Below are 16,436 nucleotides of genomic sequence, written 5' to 3' on the forward strand. Positions count from 1 at the left end.
AAAAGGACAAGAAGAATTAATATTCTACAGATATTTTATTGAAGAACAGTTTTTTCTTCTGTTGCATGACATACCTTTTTTAAACAGTAAAATAAGGAAACTTTTACTCCATAAATAACACAAATTAGCCCTTATATCTCAGTCCAGCCAAAATCTGTGTAAAATAGTTAGTTCTATATTTACATTCTGTACCAAAATAGGAAACACATGTTCAAGGTCAGCCACTTCTCTCAAAACAGTTGTTTTATCTCCAAGGTAAGTTTCACATTAAAAAGGCAACATTTGCAGTTTCGAAGTCTGGTAATGTAAGATCCTGTTATTCAGTGCACAAACAGCCCCAAATCCTGCAGAGCAGTATATACATGCAGGCAGGCACCCACACATCCAAACAAGCTAAAAACAGGGCTTCAGTCTTGCAGGGAAAACACCTTGAGCTGCTCAGCTGGCTGAAAGTCACTCCTTGGAAATGTGGGGAAGGAAGGATGTACACCTCCCTCTCTACTAAATATCATCAAGCAGAAAGATGTGCAGGACAGGAAGATTTAAAAACAACTGGTCTCATAAGGGATTGTGGATATGTCTGCTCTCAGACATCAGTGTCCCCAGTTTATTAGAGCTCAGCAGAAAGAATGAGCTGTGCTGGACTGACAGTCAATTAATGGGGGATATAATTCAGTAATTAACCTACATCAAGGGCCGTGACTGTATCCCAAGACCTCAAGTCATTTCAGAAGGAATGAATTGCTGCTTTTCCAGGTGATTCCAGACAAAAGCTATCCTTCCTCCTGATAATTGCAACACTAGAAAAAATGTGTTCCTAAAAGATGACTTGCTTCAATTTCTAATTGAAATTATTTCAACTACTGGGACCAAAAAAAGACTGCAAGACTAATTTACTTCCCTAAGCAAACATGGAATATTTTAAAAAAAATTATAAAGTTAAAACTGTGGACACTATACACTGAAAATGTTTCTGTTACAGATGAGCAAACTCATGCATCTCAGCACAACTTCCAGGGCTCCTGCTGCCCAGTCTTCTCTGGTGGAAACACGAAGCTTAAATGGGCTGTATTTCCAAGTTTTCACACTTCAGAGATGCAATAGGAGGGACTGGTCATGTGTGGTCAGGACACCTAATATAGCAAACTCTGCTTTTATTTAAAAGAATTCTGAATTTTATGGCAGAAACTACACTTAAGGCTACATAACTGAGCTGCTTAAGCTACAATTTTAGCTGTGTTCTATACTCAAAAATGGCTTATGCTTCCTACTGTAGTAATTTTACTCTTAAAAACCTGAGACGTGATTTGATTTAATTGATGTTAAGATCTGGAAGTTGACAGCAGGTTAAAAGCTGAATGCAAAGACAAACAGAACTGAGGTAGTCAGCTTTACTCAAATATTCTGTATGACAGCTGCCAGTTCATTGCCACTTTAAGTTGACACATTCCCTGGCAGTTCCCACAAGGCTACAGCTGCTAGCAGCTGCTAAGCCACTGGTGGGATAGATGATGTTGCATTTTTCTGACTAAAGTACCTTCCACGCCCAACCCCCAGAGTCACGTCCAGTTCTGTGCCACCAAGAAATTACAACTGAAACCTCAGATTATTAAGGCAGTAGCAGTTTTACTTCACTGGATTCACTGATGCAGCTGCTTAGCAGGTACTGGTGAACCTGACCACAAGAGCTCTAACAGGCTGACAGATTTTTTTTCCCTTTCAATACAAAGCACTACATCCCCTTTCTTTAATTAATGCATACAATTCAGAAGTAGGTAAGTATCAACTTTCTAACCCATCTTTCAATTAATTCTCAGGAAGAGAGATTAAAAGAAGAAAAGCCCTCAAGATAAACAACTGTGTAGATAAAAATATTCAATTAAATATGACAAATCTCACACTTAGACAAACAGGAGACCAGCATATCAAATACTGAGCACAATAAATTACACCAGTTAAAAAGTTTAACAGTTATAAAGTTAACCAGAAAGTTCAGACAGTGCAAACATTTCACAGTAAGAAAAAATAACCAGTAATTTCTTTTCAAGTATCAAAAGCATTGTTGTTGAGTGATACCATTTCAACTGCATTATTGCACAACAGACAAAAAATACAATATCAACCTCTGGGACTTAAGATGTATTCTCAAACCTTTATGTTTTCCAGGTATCAGTTTACATTGACTGTTTTGTGGTTGTATTAAAATAATTAGTCATCACTTATCAATCTGAATGTTTAGTAATTCAGTTTGTACAATTTTAAAGCCTTTGAGTCCTGACTTGTATTGCTTCTCCAAGACACTGATTTAAGGCTAGCCTAGGCCTTGTGTAATTCACAGCAAGCTTAACCTGCAGTTAGGAAGGAGAACTAGCCCAGTGCAAGGTGCTCTCAACTGTGATGTCTTTAGACAGTTTAAGGTTGCACCTTACTCTCCTCAGCAGTGTCATAAGTTTCCTTAAATAAAAAAATAATAATAATAAAAAAACCCAACAAAATCAAGTCCAGTAGGCACAAAGAATTTCTTACAATCATGATGGAAGTCCTATTATTACAGTATAATTGTACCTAAAGTTTTACTCCATCTCCCTGCTTTCCATTTAGGAAAAGGATCCAGTCACTGACAATTATAATGCCACAGAACATTTAAGAAGCAGAGTTATATCATCTTTCTCCCTATATCTGCATTTTTTAGTGCAATGGGTATGTCTGCCCCCTTAAATTTAACACTTTTCCAAGAGTGAAAACTGTCCTAAAACGACAGACAGTGGATTGAACCACAAAGAGTTTCTTTACCTCTGAACAGGATTATTTGTAAACACATTATAGTCAGAAATAAATAGAAATAAGAGTCCTATAGAGCAGCTGTCCTTACCTTGACAGATTTTACTAATTTCCTTCCTCTTATATATTTTGTCATCAAGTGATTAATTTTGTAGCAAGGTGTGCCCTCATGTGGCTCAAACCACCTGATTCTCAGCTTACTAAAAATACTCAAATAATCCATTTACATGTCCAAAAAGAGTAGAGGGAAGAAAAAAAGAAAACAGATTAGGCTTTCCTTCCACATTCAATATAGTTTTTGGTCTAGAGACATCAGCATGATCCTGTAAGATTATAGCTGCCATTGCTACTGGTTTGCTCTTCAACAAGAAGTGAGAACATCTGCAGTAATATTCATACTAGTTTTGAAACAGTAATGCCATTATTTGAGAAACAAATCAACAAAATAAAAAATAATCATAAATCCTATCCCAAATTTACAGTATGAGTATCAGTACTGAAATGCATTTGCCTGGCAAACTCTAGAGGATATTCAAATGTGACGTATTAAATTTCACAGTAGAACTGGCACATGCTAAATGAAAATGGGATTTCTAGACAGTTGCACTGGTTACCAGTCTGAAATTCCATTTTGTGCATGTAGGAAGATGTAATGAACCCCAAGAATTAGCTGCTTTACCCAGCATGAATTCTGAGAGGGCTCAAAGCTTCAGAATACAGTTGTGGAGGCATCTGCCAACCACTGCTTTATCCAATTACATTCTTTCCTCCCCCATAAATTGTAAGAATTAAAAAATCAAACAGACAAATTACCAGCCTCTTTAGGCCTTGGTTATCAGCAGTGATGACAACTGATTTTTACATGGCTTTTGACTAAACCACTGAGGTATATTTCCAGTTTGAGGATGCTTTGCTACCAATCACACAACAGACATAACAAAAAACCAGCCCTCAGTTCTATTACAGAAGAGTTCTCATTTCAAATCTTGACTGAGCTGCCAGGTAGTTTAAAACAGTTGGCAAAGTGGATCTTGTTACTGCGTCAAAAAAACCATAGGATGCAATTCAGGAAAATACTGGCACTTATTGAGATGACAAGGTAAATTTTCCTCCTCTCAAAATTCTACCTGCTTTTGTCAACACTTCCCTGACTACTGTGTGCAGCAATACTTGCCAGGGGAGATGAGGTTCAGCAGGAGAAAGCTGCCTGCTGAGACAGAACCTCCGTGCTCCACAGCAAGGAGGGCAGCAGGATTATCTCAGAACTTCTTCTTGCCCCAAGCTCAAGTCTATGCGCAGAGAAACAATCCTGTTAGCAGGGGAACTAAGTTGGCCACCAGCAGCCAAAGGGTTACAACCAGGCTGGATGAGCAGGAGCATAAGTCTAAAATTTAAAAAAAAAAAAATTTACATTTAAAGACAAGATAAAATACCAAAGAGAACACTAAAAACCACCAAAGAGTTAAAACAAACTTCTTGACAAAACATTAACTGGTATTTAGTGAATTCAGCTTTTTATTTTCCTCAAAAAGAAAACTGACTCTCATCTTTCTGCATTACAACATGAACATTATCAATAGGAAATTATACAAGTGAGAACTCACTTTCCACCAAGGTGATAATTTTTAAGATTGTAATAACAATATGGCCTTCAAAACGCAGGTCAGATTTCCTGATAAATTCCCAGGCTAAAGCTAGATGTCTGGGATGATTACCAGGAGGAGATGTGAAATGAAAGCGTTATGTTTCAGACACATTTCTCCTGTGTTAGTCACTGTTCTGCACGACTGCACAGCAACACACAGGGCACCTTTCCTATTTCCTTTGCCTCCTACACCTAGGATCTTAAAATAGCCATAGCCTTCCTCTCCTGTTCCTGACAGTCAGAACTGACACAAAGCTTTGACGTTTTCAGATATTTAATACCGAAGTTTGACCTCAGCAAAAAAGGCAACCTACCAATGGGTGCAGCTCTTGTTAAGTTAGAAGCTGGAGGATCCCTCTCTGGGGGACAGGACTCACAGAAGTCTGAACAGGCTGGGCAAATCAGATTGCCAACGTGTATCCAGCCATTCATCTGAATGCTCACAGTCAACACCTGGCCTGAGCGGCTGCACAAGTACGCAGTGTCCTTGACCCACACGTGCAGCCCTTGTGGAGAACAAGAAACCTTCAAATAAAAGAGTCAAGTCTGTATTATGATTTATTGCAGCATATGTCACAGTTGAGACAGCCACAATACACAGAATATCGTCACACAGTTACAGAAGGCTTCAACCCATTCAGAGTAACACCAGACCACTTCAGAAGGCTTCAGTGTCTGCCCTTCTTGTTCTTTAGCCCAGCCTTTTATACCCTCATGTTGATGCACTGCACCTGTGTGCCCTCTGCTCCCTTTGGTTGTTGATCAGTGCCCCTGGGCACTCCATGGCTCATTGCTGTCAATGCTGCTCACCTGCTTCTCACAGCTGAGCCCATTGGGGATGAGGCTCAGTGAGGCAGCCCCACTCCCAATGACCACAAACTGTGCACCTACAGTGATTTATCAGAGGCACAGATTAACTGCAAGATTTTTAATGCAATCTGGGCAACTACAAGATTCAGGAATGCTTCTTCAAAGCACTGACTATACTCTTTTTGTGCAATTATGCAGATCATCAGCTGAGAATGAGTAAAACTTGGCTTCTGCTAATGACCACTTTTGCAGAGTTGTGCAGTTACTGAACGTGACACCTTTAGTGAGATTGTCCCAGAGAAAATGAGAAGTGACATGTGCACAGTGCTTTCCACCTCTGAAAAATCAGAGTGACTAATTAATATTAAGCTTCAACAACAGAACATTTCATGGAAGTATTGCTTCTTAGCTGAGGATGAAGTGCCACGGGGTAAGACAGATGATGTCCCTAGTGAGACTGGAAGCCATACCAGCAGTCACACACTTAACTATTTAAATTACAGACTTATGGTTGGAAGTTTTTTTTTCAAAGTGTGTTATATGATCCACAGATTACAATGCAAGTGAAAAATTCTAACAGTCACAACCAACATTTTAAGCCCGACTTTTCCCTTTAGGGTTTTTAAAAAAGAAAACCCACTAAAAATCCAACAAATACTTACTTGATAACATCCACTACCCCAGTCAGGGTAACTGAGTTTCCTCCTGCACTGTTCCATAACAAAAGCAGATTTCTGAATAAGACATACAGAGTTTGGTCCGTATTTCTCTGCACCATAGTTTTTGGTAGGGTCTAAGGTAGAAGGAATACACTGAATTACAAGTTAACCAGAGGAACAGAAAGCCCACATCAATTTAAAAGGCTATCTAATCAATGTCCCCACATGCAATTCAAGGTTTACTTTGGGAAAATTTCAGACCCTGAATTATTATCTATTTGGGAATTATACAGTCTTGAAAATAACGTGGGAAGGAACGCAAGATTTAAGAAACAAACAAAATAATCAACTAACCACAAAAAAACCCCCACAATGAGTAAGCATTTCAATCAGAAAGTGGTTATGTTTACCCTCAGGGAATGCCAGCTGTGATTGCTGGTTTGAGGGCAGAGGGTGTTTGTTTTTGAGACAACTGCACAGACAGGTAATATCCTACAGCATTCTGGAATTCTGCAATACTGACCATGCATGCACTACACTAGGAGACAAGCCCATGCTCTGGTAACTCACAAAGACCCTGGCCTTGAACAAAATACCCACAAAGGTGAAAAGTGCAATCACATTTCAGAGCCTCAATAAACAACACTCTCTCCCACCCCCATTCTTTGTCCTGTATTTGGGTCCTTTGGACCCAATGTTCACTCCTTATGCAATTCCTGCATTAGATATGTGAGTTTGCCTCAGGTGTACACAATAGCTGTGCTATGCTTCTTAGCACAGCACAGTGTTGACAAAGCTGGTGGTGTGAAACCTCATGAGTGAAAAAATTCACATGCAATTAGTCTGAACATGCAGCGAGTCCATTCCAAGTGAACAAATGCAATCTCTGCAAAACCACCCTGAAGTCCTGAATACTGACCTGGCTGGTTTTCAATTATTCTACAGTCTGAACTGCGTTGAAATTCACCACTTAAATGCCAGCTGAATTCCTGACTAAAGGGACAATAGTCAGCAATTTCTACTGAGCCACCATAGTAAGGCAGTTCTTCTGCTGGTACTCCATTAAGATTGTCAAAGTACTGCAAAGCAAAATACAGTAGTGAAGCAGTTTGTGCAAAGGCAAGAGTACAGCTGTTTTTTTAAATAGACCAAAGCACTACAGTTGCAAGAACATCAGCTGTTACTACTCAGGAATGCTATTAACAGCACCTTACAATACCCATGAACCAGATGAGCCAGAAGTATTTAAGAATACATAAATAATGCAGAGATTCACATCTGCATGCATCCAGCTTCTGTCCCTGATTCCCCTCTGTAATAATTACATTCTTTGGAATGTAAACAGAACAGATTTCTTAGTGTGCAGTGACAAAAGGAAGAAGACTGGGGGAAGAAATCCCTCAAACAAGATATTTTGGGGGATTTCTGTTACATGGCAACATTTCTATCTGGTATTTGGCTAGATAGCAAAGCAACATAATTTTCTTTTATTAAGATCACAAGGGGTTTTTATCAGTCTTCCAACTCCTTGTAATGAACTAGGTAGACATTTTTCACAGTATCTACTACTATCTGATAGTTCAGAAGAAAAAAACCAGAAACAAACACAATCATCAGGCAGCAAAGCTCAACAATGAAACGCTTCATTATTCAGTTATTTGTAAAGTAGGATCCATTATACCTGATATTCCTGAGGTAACTGCTTTGGAAACTTCTGCAAGTTGCACACTGCTACTGCTCTTTGGTCCTGTCTGCAGGTTAACTGCAAAGGATTACTCCTCAAAGTGTTGCAGTATGGACTGATTAATTGCTTCCTCAAAAACAAAAAGCAAGCCAACAAAACCAGAATAAAAATCACATCAGATCAATTAAACTGCTTTACAAAAGCAGCCTGCCAAGACTGTTCCCATTCTCCCCTAGACTCAGTCAATCACACAAAGAAGCACTGACCTCTTCTCTGGAGGCTTGTTTTTCTTATTTGTCTGGTTTTGACCTTTCTCATTTAAAGAATATCAAGCCAGCAAACAAAGTTACAATGCATTCAGCTATTTAGTTTTAATGACACAGCTTTGTAAATTTTAAAGAACAAAAAATATAAGCAAAACAGGCCCACTATGCAGCTGTGTCCTAGAAAGGTTTGAGGATTGTAAAGAACAAACAAGGTTGTAAGGAACAAACATGGCAGGCTGTGTTGTGAAGATGGCTATCATCTCCTTCAGTTGCTTTAAGTCCAGCAAAATGACACAGGCAGCATTCCCAATTAAAAGGGACAAAATAAGAAGGCAAACACTTTTAGAGTAAGTCCTACCTGTCCTCTCTAAAGTGCAGCCTTCTCACGTGTAAATGCATTCTACACCATTAGCCTCTGTATTTACTGTAATTGGGTGGGATGCAGGGCAGCATTCCTTTTTGATCTCTACCAACTTCTACCTCTTTTTACCGAGTTACATTTGAAGGACAAATGTAAACAAGCATCAGGGTTTCCGCTTGATTTTTAATTTTTTTTTTTTAAGACTGTATTCTTACTTTTGTCTCTTCTGGTCAATCCAGAATTTGCAGCTCTTCATTACAAAGTCACAGCCTTTATTGCGTCCCCAGTCTAATTTCTCTGCCATGCTGTAATTTGCTTTATACCATCTGTAAAGGTATTTTGAAATGAGAATATAGTTACTTCAAAAATTACTGTTCTGATTAATAAAACAGCAGTTCAAAGAATTTCATATTATGCCTTAAGGTTTTCAAATTAAGAAAAAGGGAAACTGCATCCCCTTCTGCCTATAGGAAAATACATAATGACTTCACTATTTTTCGAGTCACAATGAACTAGAAGAAAACTTTGTGACCTGCAAAGGAACAATGCATATGGAAAGATGAAACCTGAGTCAATTTCTGCTTTCTATCTGCAAGAAGAACTGAAAAAAATAATCAATATGTATTGCTGCAATTGAAAGAAGACTTACATTAAGAGAAAAAGTAAATGCTACAAACAGCACTTTGGATTGCAATACCTGGCTTTTTAAGGCTAGATTAAAAATGGGTTTTGAAACACGTGAAGAAAAAGTAACATACAAGTTATGATTCCTTGTCTAATTTAAAGCTAATTATACTAATCACCTACTCTGCTGCAGAGGAATAAGGACAAGTGCATCAATTTGAAATAAAATCAAGTACAATGCAAACCAAGCACAAATGAACTAAAACCCACCCTCCCATTCTCAATTCTTACCCGGTGTCTTCCATTAATGCTAAGGTGATCCTGGAAAAGACTCGATTCTGAGTGTGGGATCCAGTCATTGCTTCATTCTGAAAGTTACCAGTTATGATTGGTAAGCCACTCAAAATCATTATTGTAAGAAAATACTTCTTAGGGAAAAGCATTTTATTTCTGTTCTCTTTTTACTATTGACAATCAAATCCCATACTCCTTCATAAAAAGACTGTCCTGAAGCATTTCCCTTTTTGTTTACCTCACTGCATAAAACAATGACTAGATAACGTAACTCTGCCAAAAATATCACACAGTGCTAAGTTGCAAACAAAAATTAGCTTAAATGCCAAGAGGGAAATAAGTGTTTCCTTGGTCAGGCAAGGTTCTGGAGGAGCCAGAGCAAAAGCTAAAGCCAGAGCATGTGAAAAAAGATGAAGTCAAGGTAATAAATAGAATGATGAGGTATTTAAGAGGCAGAGGGCAACAAAACTCAACTGACTAAAAGGAATAACCCCTTTGCCCTGAAACAGGAGCAAACCTTCTCAAAAGGGTAAATGGCAGACAGGAGTAAGAGACATTTAGCTTTTCAGTAACACTTGATCTCATACTTTGAGATTTAGCAAGAAGGCTAAAAGACAGATGTATCTAGAAATTGGACCTCTAAATATTTAAGTATCGAGTACTATTTGTGATGTATTTCAATGAGGTTTGATACTCCTGCATTTTCAAGGCTCCAGTAGGTACCACAATAAACCTAAAAATCAAGGCACAGGGAGCAGACATTTCCATGTTCCCTTCCATTCCTAGTATCAGCAGATACCTCCAACAATCTCTTCTCCCAGTGATTGAGTTCAGTACCCATGCCACCTTGATTTTCAAGCTCCATTCCCTCTAGAATTGGACAATTAAAATGTTTTCGGGCTTCTTCCTAGAAAGAAAACATTTCAACACAACTCTCAAAATACTGAGATGGATACCCACATACAGTCCTAGTGCTCTAGAATTACCTATTAAAAGTATTTCAGCATTTCTTTTTCTACTCTTTTATTTTCTGCTCAGAGGCTGACTAAGCAAGCACCCCAACAGCAAGGCTATCATACTATCTACTCATCTCCTTGAAATAAATGAGGAAAACCAGGGATAATTAATCCATGTTTGCTCTATATACTGTCTTAGATTTAAAACAAAAAGATTATTTGTGGCCAAATGCGATTAACACTATGACTTATTTCCAAATCCAATTTGTTAACACTTGAGCATATGTTCTGCTGAGGGCACAAAGAGAGAGTCTGATGCGTGGGAAGCAAGAAAGATTTCCAAAAATCCTTGAGGAATTTCTTTTTAAACATGACAAAATATTAATATTAAAGGAGCGGGAGGTGTCTTAAGTCTGTAGGAAAACACCTAAAGACTAGGATTAAGGAATTTCTTCAACATCTATTTTGCTTAACCTTTTATAATTTACCTTCCAGTCATTTCATTCCCCTTCATTTTCTCTTACTATGTCAATTTATTTATTTCATACTGTCTCTCACTCATTTTCTACTTTACTTTAGCTACACCCTCTCAATTACACAATGTTAATGGCACGGGCTTTTTGGGCCATGCTTTCAGGGAAGAGCATTCTTCAAGAATAAGAAATATTTATGACTCCAGAATGTCCTGGCAACCTTGGCATACAAAGCTTGAAAGGTAATGCACACTTACGATGACCCGAGGTGTCACCAGAAGATGAACAGCATGGCGCAGCATTTTGCCACCACGTACGTCCCACAGCCTCACTGCTTTATGAACAACTTTATTGCTCCACTGATACAAACCTAGGCTGCAAGGAGAAGGTTTGGTTACAAATCCTTCCCACAAAGACATGTTACTGTGCAAAGATCTATCTCCATAAGAAACAGAATCGTGGATAATCTCTATACTCCCTCATGCTTTCTGAATTTAAAAATTTCATTATACGGCATTTCTCCTTTTTAAGATGTGTTTATTAGACACACAACTGATTTAACAAGGCAAAGGAAGATTAGTTATAGACTCAAGGCACATTTTCTACAGTTACCAAAAATGTAAGAAATTAAATAAAACCCCTCAGTATTGCTATTGTAACAAAAAGCTCTCTACCCTTCCATCTCCTAGAATAATATCTACAATACCAACTAAAAAATGAAAAAAAGAATGCAAACTGCTAATTCTGTAACAAATCAGAAAATTCACATAGCAGATTTCACACATCATCCGTTATGCAGAACCATATATCTTAAAAATGAACTGCACTGACATTAGGCAGCATGGATAATTGTAAGGCTTAACTTCCAGCCTTCTGATAAATAAAATCCTGTCCTAGTTTATAGTACATGTGGATATTTTAAGTCCTTAATAACAATGTAAAGAAAGACTAGAGAGTCACCACACACCACTGTTTGAACATTACAAAGGAAAGGCACTCTAATAATGGAATGAAGTTGGGTTTTTAACAGGGAAGAATACATCCTGAAAAAGCAACATGAAAACATCCTTCACTGAGAGTACCAAGAGGTCCAAAAAAATACCTTTCATTAAAAGGAGGAAGTCCATCTGCATATCTTGGTGTCAAAGGTTTTCCATCATCATCACGATAAAATGCAAACAGTCCAGCAGAGAAACCCTTCAAGTCAAAAAACAAGCACATGGAAACCTTTGGTAAGACATTCATATACAAAGTCAAACACCATGAAAGAGTCCCCACACCCACCAGAGACACCCTGGAAGTACAACACTCCAAGGCAATTAACACAGATTGAAGGAGGCAAAGCAAGAGCTTCTCTCCACCAAACATCCTTCTCTGGGCAACAAGCTGGAGGCACGTGAGCAAGCAGGCACTCATTTCAGGGCAGCATTTTACCAACCCTTACCAATGCATGGATTATCTCATGTTTCACTGTAGACAACATGCCAACAAATTCCTGAGCTTGCGTTGAAATCATGTTTGGACACAAGTTAGCATATCCTGCTATTGGCCTGGAAGAGAGTTTTAAAGTTAAATGGTTTTTGGAAAAATACTACAAAATTCAAATAATTATTCATTTGAAGCAGCAGAAGACTTAAAGAAGATACAGACTAATGTAAAAATATGTCCTTCCCAATAATTTATAAAAATCTGTTAACAACACAATGACTACTTTACTGTTGGTATGGGGAGTGGTGGGATGGGGTCAATCCATGTCTATATTCAGTACTATGCATAGGAGTCAGTGACAAGGGACCTGAATTTTAGGTAAGATCCTAGGGGAGGTACAAAGACTGTGACAGTAACTACAACTGAATGGAAACAAAATATAAGTAGGAACTTGCATTCTTTAAGTGTGTGAAATCATTACATTCACCTTAAGAGAAACAGGATCTTGAGAAAAAGTTTAGGCATTAACAGTGGAAGATCAGCTCTGAGTCCTGTGCCTCAACTCTGCAAGTTAAGCACTATTTGATGGGTTTGTGATTTTACATAAATGTAGTGCTTGTCCATGATGACTCCTCCTTTGTTATACAACAAAGGCAAACACAATCAAATTCCACATTCAAACAATCAACAAACTTGAAAGCCTAATTAAAAAGAGAGTTTGCAGCAGAGGGAATACTTGCCTGTCCATTTCAGCTTCCAGTTGGCAGTAGGCTGCATATGCAATGATATTTTCATGGCCACACCTGTCAGTAGTGAGAGCACTAACGTAGAGCACAAAGTCAGCATCTCGAACCCCCTCCTGCTCGGGGGAGCCCGTGGGCCTGCGGTGCCAGTCGCTGTCATTGTACACCCTGCATTGCTGTACAGTGTGCAAAGGCAACTATTAAAATACTTCACTTATCACCAACATTTTGCATGACACAATTCAATTAGCTTGAAGCCAAGAATAAATCCTAATAGACAGCAGAAATAAGACACCCTGTGAAGAGCAGCAAACAAAACCAGAGCCAAGGAATAACTTTCAAATGACTAACTCTTATGATTTATTAGACACAATGAAGGTGGCAGCTTTAAAGAAACAAACAAACAAAAAGGCCTGTCAAGCTTCCCAGGATTAGCACCCCGCAATTCTTATAAATTAAAAAAAATCTTGGCTCACAAAATTAGTATACATAAGTAGTAACAGCATTTCTCATGTAATCTTTTTTTTTTAATGATACACTTGAAACTTCCAAGTCAAAGAAAGAAAACCAGAAATCTACCGATCACATACTGTAGTTGAATCAAAAACAAGTCTGAAGCATTTCTTGCCCCATGCTCCTGAGTCAGTGGATAAACTCTTCAAAAAAGGTCTTAAAAAATCAACTATTAACTCTGTGAAGTTCCAACTCATTGACCAAGGTGAATAACAAAGTGACTAATGGCAATTTAACAAGCTCCAAATCTCATCCTCTCCTTGCAGGCCATCAGAACACAGGCTCAGAAGACAGTAACCAGTTCCTGTTTTTTTTTTTTTTTTACTTTGAGTTTGAATTCAACAACATAAACTACAGAAACTCACACTAATTTAAGTTTTTCTATTCTTTCATTCAGACTTACTGATGTCCAGCAAACAGGTCACTTATGCACAATGACCAATATTCACTTTCTCATAAATGACCATAAACAGTAATATTTCAAAGATTAGGAAACGCTTGGACAGCTGAGCTTACCTGGAGGTGTTTCTCAGGAACTATAACCGGCCCACACCTTGTATGGTCTGCACAGGCTTTTTGGCAATATCTGTGAGGGTCAGCTTTCCTCCTTAAATATTGGTTTGTCACACATTGCCTTCAATGAAACATGAGACAGTCAAGGCTTTTATTTTTAAAAGAGAACTACAGAATAGTCTTACAGAACTCTGTTGGTACTTGATAGAACTTGAACAGTGAAAATTGTTAATTATCTTACCAAGGAAGACATAATGCTTCCAGTTGTTAATGGAGCATCCACAGGCTCAAAGAGTGATTAGAACCAGGCTCATAAATGGGGGTACACATAAAAGAAAACTGGCAGCACGTGTAGCTTTGAATATCTACAATTTCAATATTTCAATTGCTACAACAAATGCAGGTGTTGTTTGTGGAAGACTGGCAGATTTGTAAAAGAGCATCTGCCACTGCCACTGGATCAGATGGGTCACTGATCTGATTCAGCAGGGCATTTCCTACACTCTAATCTTCTTTTAAAGGCTATGCAGCACAGCGTTAAATATCAAATATAGCAAGTGATTTTCATCAGACTTTCACAAACCTGCTTAGCAATATAGCACCGGCAGATTTGCGCACTTGAAATGTTTTCTCCAAGTAAGATATAGCTTGTGGGAAGAGTTTGTTCTGAAAAGAGCAAAAATCAGAGTCACCCAGTAGCAGTGCAGACACACCTCACCCCAAAGGCATTAACCACCAAGTTACATAAAACTTACTAGATATTCTGGTATAGCACAATAGGGGAAAGCCTGACACTCTGAGAAGTTCAATTATTACGAACTTTGTTTCAGTATTTCCATATGTTGTTATTGGAATGAGAAAATGGGAAGGAAAACAGTATTAATTAGAATGTACAGCTTCAAAGAGGCTCTTAAAAACTATATACACATTTCTCACTAATACATTTGTACCTTGGGATATAGCAAACACCATGCAGCAGAACTCTGGAATTATTTGTTATGGAGGTATAATCTATACACAAAGCTTTGGTTTCCTGGACTAGGGGAATACTAAATTGCTGGCATTCAAGGTTTTAGTTAAACCGGCCTTAAACCTAATTTCATCTATATTACATACAAACACAAAGGGGAAGCAAATAACATACCTTTATAAGGTGTCTTTTCTCAGGCAGCAAACTATATTTAAAAAACAAAACAAAGGAGCTTTAGTTCACAAGGTTTCCATTCTCAGCCATAGGGGAAAAAAAAAAATCTGCCACACCATTATACTCACTCCTCAACGCTTCTGTCATACACAATCTTAATTCTTAGCTGTTGATCCACGTTTCTCTTCGAGACGTGATTTTCCTTTAGAGGAACTTGATAGACGACCTGGCCGGGAGAGGCACGAGGCGGGATGAGGCAGCTCACCCGGGCTGACTCCGCGCCCCGCGGCCCGGCCTCGGCTCCCTCTCGCCGGCAGCACCGCTCCGTGCCGGCCCCCTCCAGCCCTTCCCGACCCTTCCCTCGCCGCAATGGGATGCTCCGCGCCCGCCCGCCGTCCTTAGCGCCCACAGCCGGAGCTGCGGGGCCAGACCTGGCACAACCCGGCCCGGAAAAGCCGAGAAGGGACGGATCCAACAGCGGGAACAGCCAACAAGGGAGCCCCTGCCCCCCAACACCCCTCGCGGCCGCCTGAAGACCCTCGGCCATCCCACCTGGTCGCCGGTGGGTACGCGATGGTGACAGGAGGAGGAGGCGGAGGTGCAGAGCGGCAGCGGCAGGAGCAGCAGGAGCCCGGCGGTGAAGGCCGCGAGCGGCGGGCGGCAGCAGCGGGTAGACCAAGCGCGCCCGCCGCCCGGCTCGGCGGCCATCTTGGAGTGCCCGTCCGCCGCGTCGCCATGGCGGCAGCGCCGGGGGAGCGGCCTCCGCCAATGGGCGGGCGGGGCGGGAGTAGCTGGCGCTTCTGATTGGACGCGGCGCCGCGAGAGGCGGGGCCAGGAGCTGAGGGGAGGTGGCGGGGGACGCGGGCGGTGCAAGGCCGGAGTCGCAGGAGCGGGAGGGGGGACAGGAGCCCCCTGAGGGCCACCGCTAAACCATGCCCCCAGCGCCACATCCACACGGCTTTTGAATGCTTCCACCGCCTTCCCGGGCAGCCCATTCCGATGCTCCACCACCCTTTCTGTGAAGGAATTTTTACCAATGCTCTACTAAAACCCTTGAGGCCGTTTCTTATCCTGTCGCTCGTAAGCTGGGAGAAGAACCTGCCCCCACTGGCTGAAACCTCCTGTCAGGGCGCTATGAGGGCGATAAGGTCCACCCCGAGCCTCCTTTTCTCCAGGGTGAGCCTCCCCAGCTCTGTTCCCTTCTCTGGACACACTCCAGCACCTAAATCACTTTTTTGTCTTTATTGCCTTTATTAATGGGCCCAAAAATAAGCACAGAGCTTAAGATGCTTCATCATTGCCCAGCACAAGGGATAGTCACGGCCCTGGTCCTATGGCCACACTATTGCTGATACAAGCCAGGATGGCACTGGTCTTCTCAGCCATCTGGGCATGGGCTGGTTCATAGCCAGCCATCTGTCAAACAGCACACCCAGTTCCATTTGTGACTGGGATTTTATTAATCACACACAACACAGGCTTTTCCCAGCTTCTCAGTCCACAAACACTGCACAACAGAGTATCCCCCAGTGTCTAATATGG

General features: G+C 40.3%; 1 protein-coding gene across 1 annotated transcript; it reads right to left on the reverse strand.

Moving 5' to 3' along the window:
- Positions 1-16: 16 nt before the first annotated feature.
- On the reverse strand, positions 17-15,644 carry LMLN (leishmanolysin like peptidase). Its single transcript, XM_054636329.2, has 17 exons — positions 15,447-15,644; positions 15,023-15,120; positions 14,895-14,925; positions 14,334-14,416; positions 13,754-13,871; positions 12,722-12,900; positions 11,998-12,103; positions 11,656-11,750; positions 10,811-10,928; positions 9,924-10,031; positions 9,122-9,198; positions 8,422-8,532; positions 7,577-7,709; positions 6,815-6,974; positions 5,899-6,029; positions 4,741-4,951; positions 17-4,165 (listed from the first exon to the last, which is right to left on the reverse strand). Exons 1-17 carry the CDS (start codon positions 15,600-15,602, stop codon positions 4,071-4,073), a joined length of 2,010 nt encoding a protein of 669 aa, XP_054492304.2. The 5' UTR covers positions 15,603-15,644; the 3' UTR covers positions 17-4,070.
- Between the last annotated feature and the right edge of the window lie 792 nt (positions 15,645-16,436).

Source organism: Agelaius phoeniceus, chromosome 7, assembly GCF_051311805.1.
Source record: "Agelaius phoeniceus isolate bAgePho1 chromosome 7, bAgePho1.hap1, whole genome shotgun sequence".
Lineage (NCBI taxonomy): Eukaryota > Metazoa > Chordata > Aves > Passeriformes > Icteridae > Agelaius > Agelaius phoeniceus.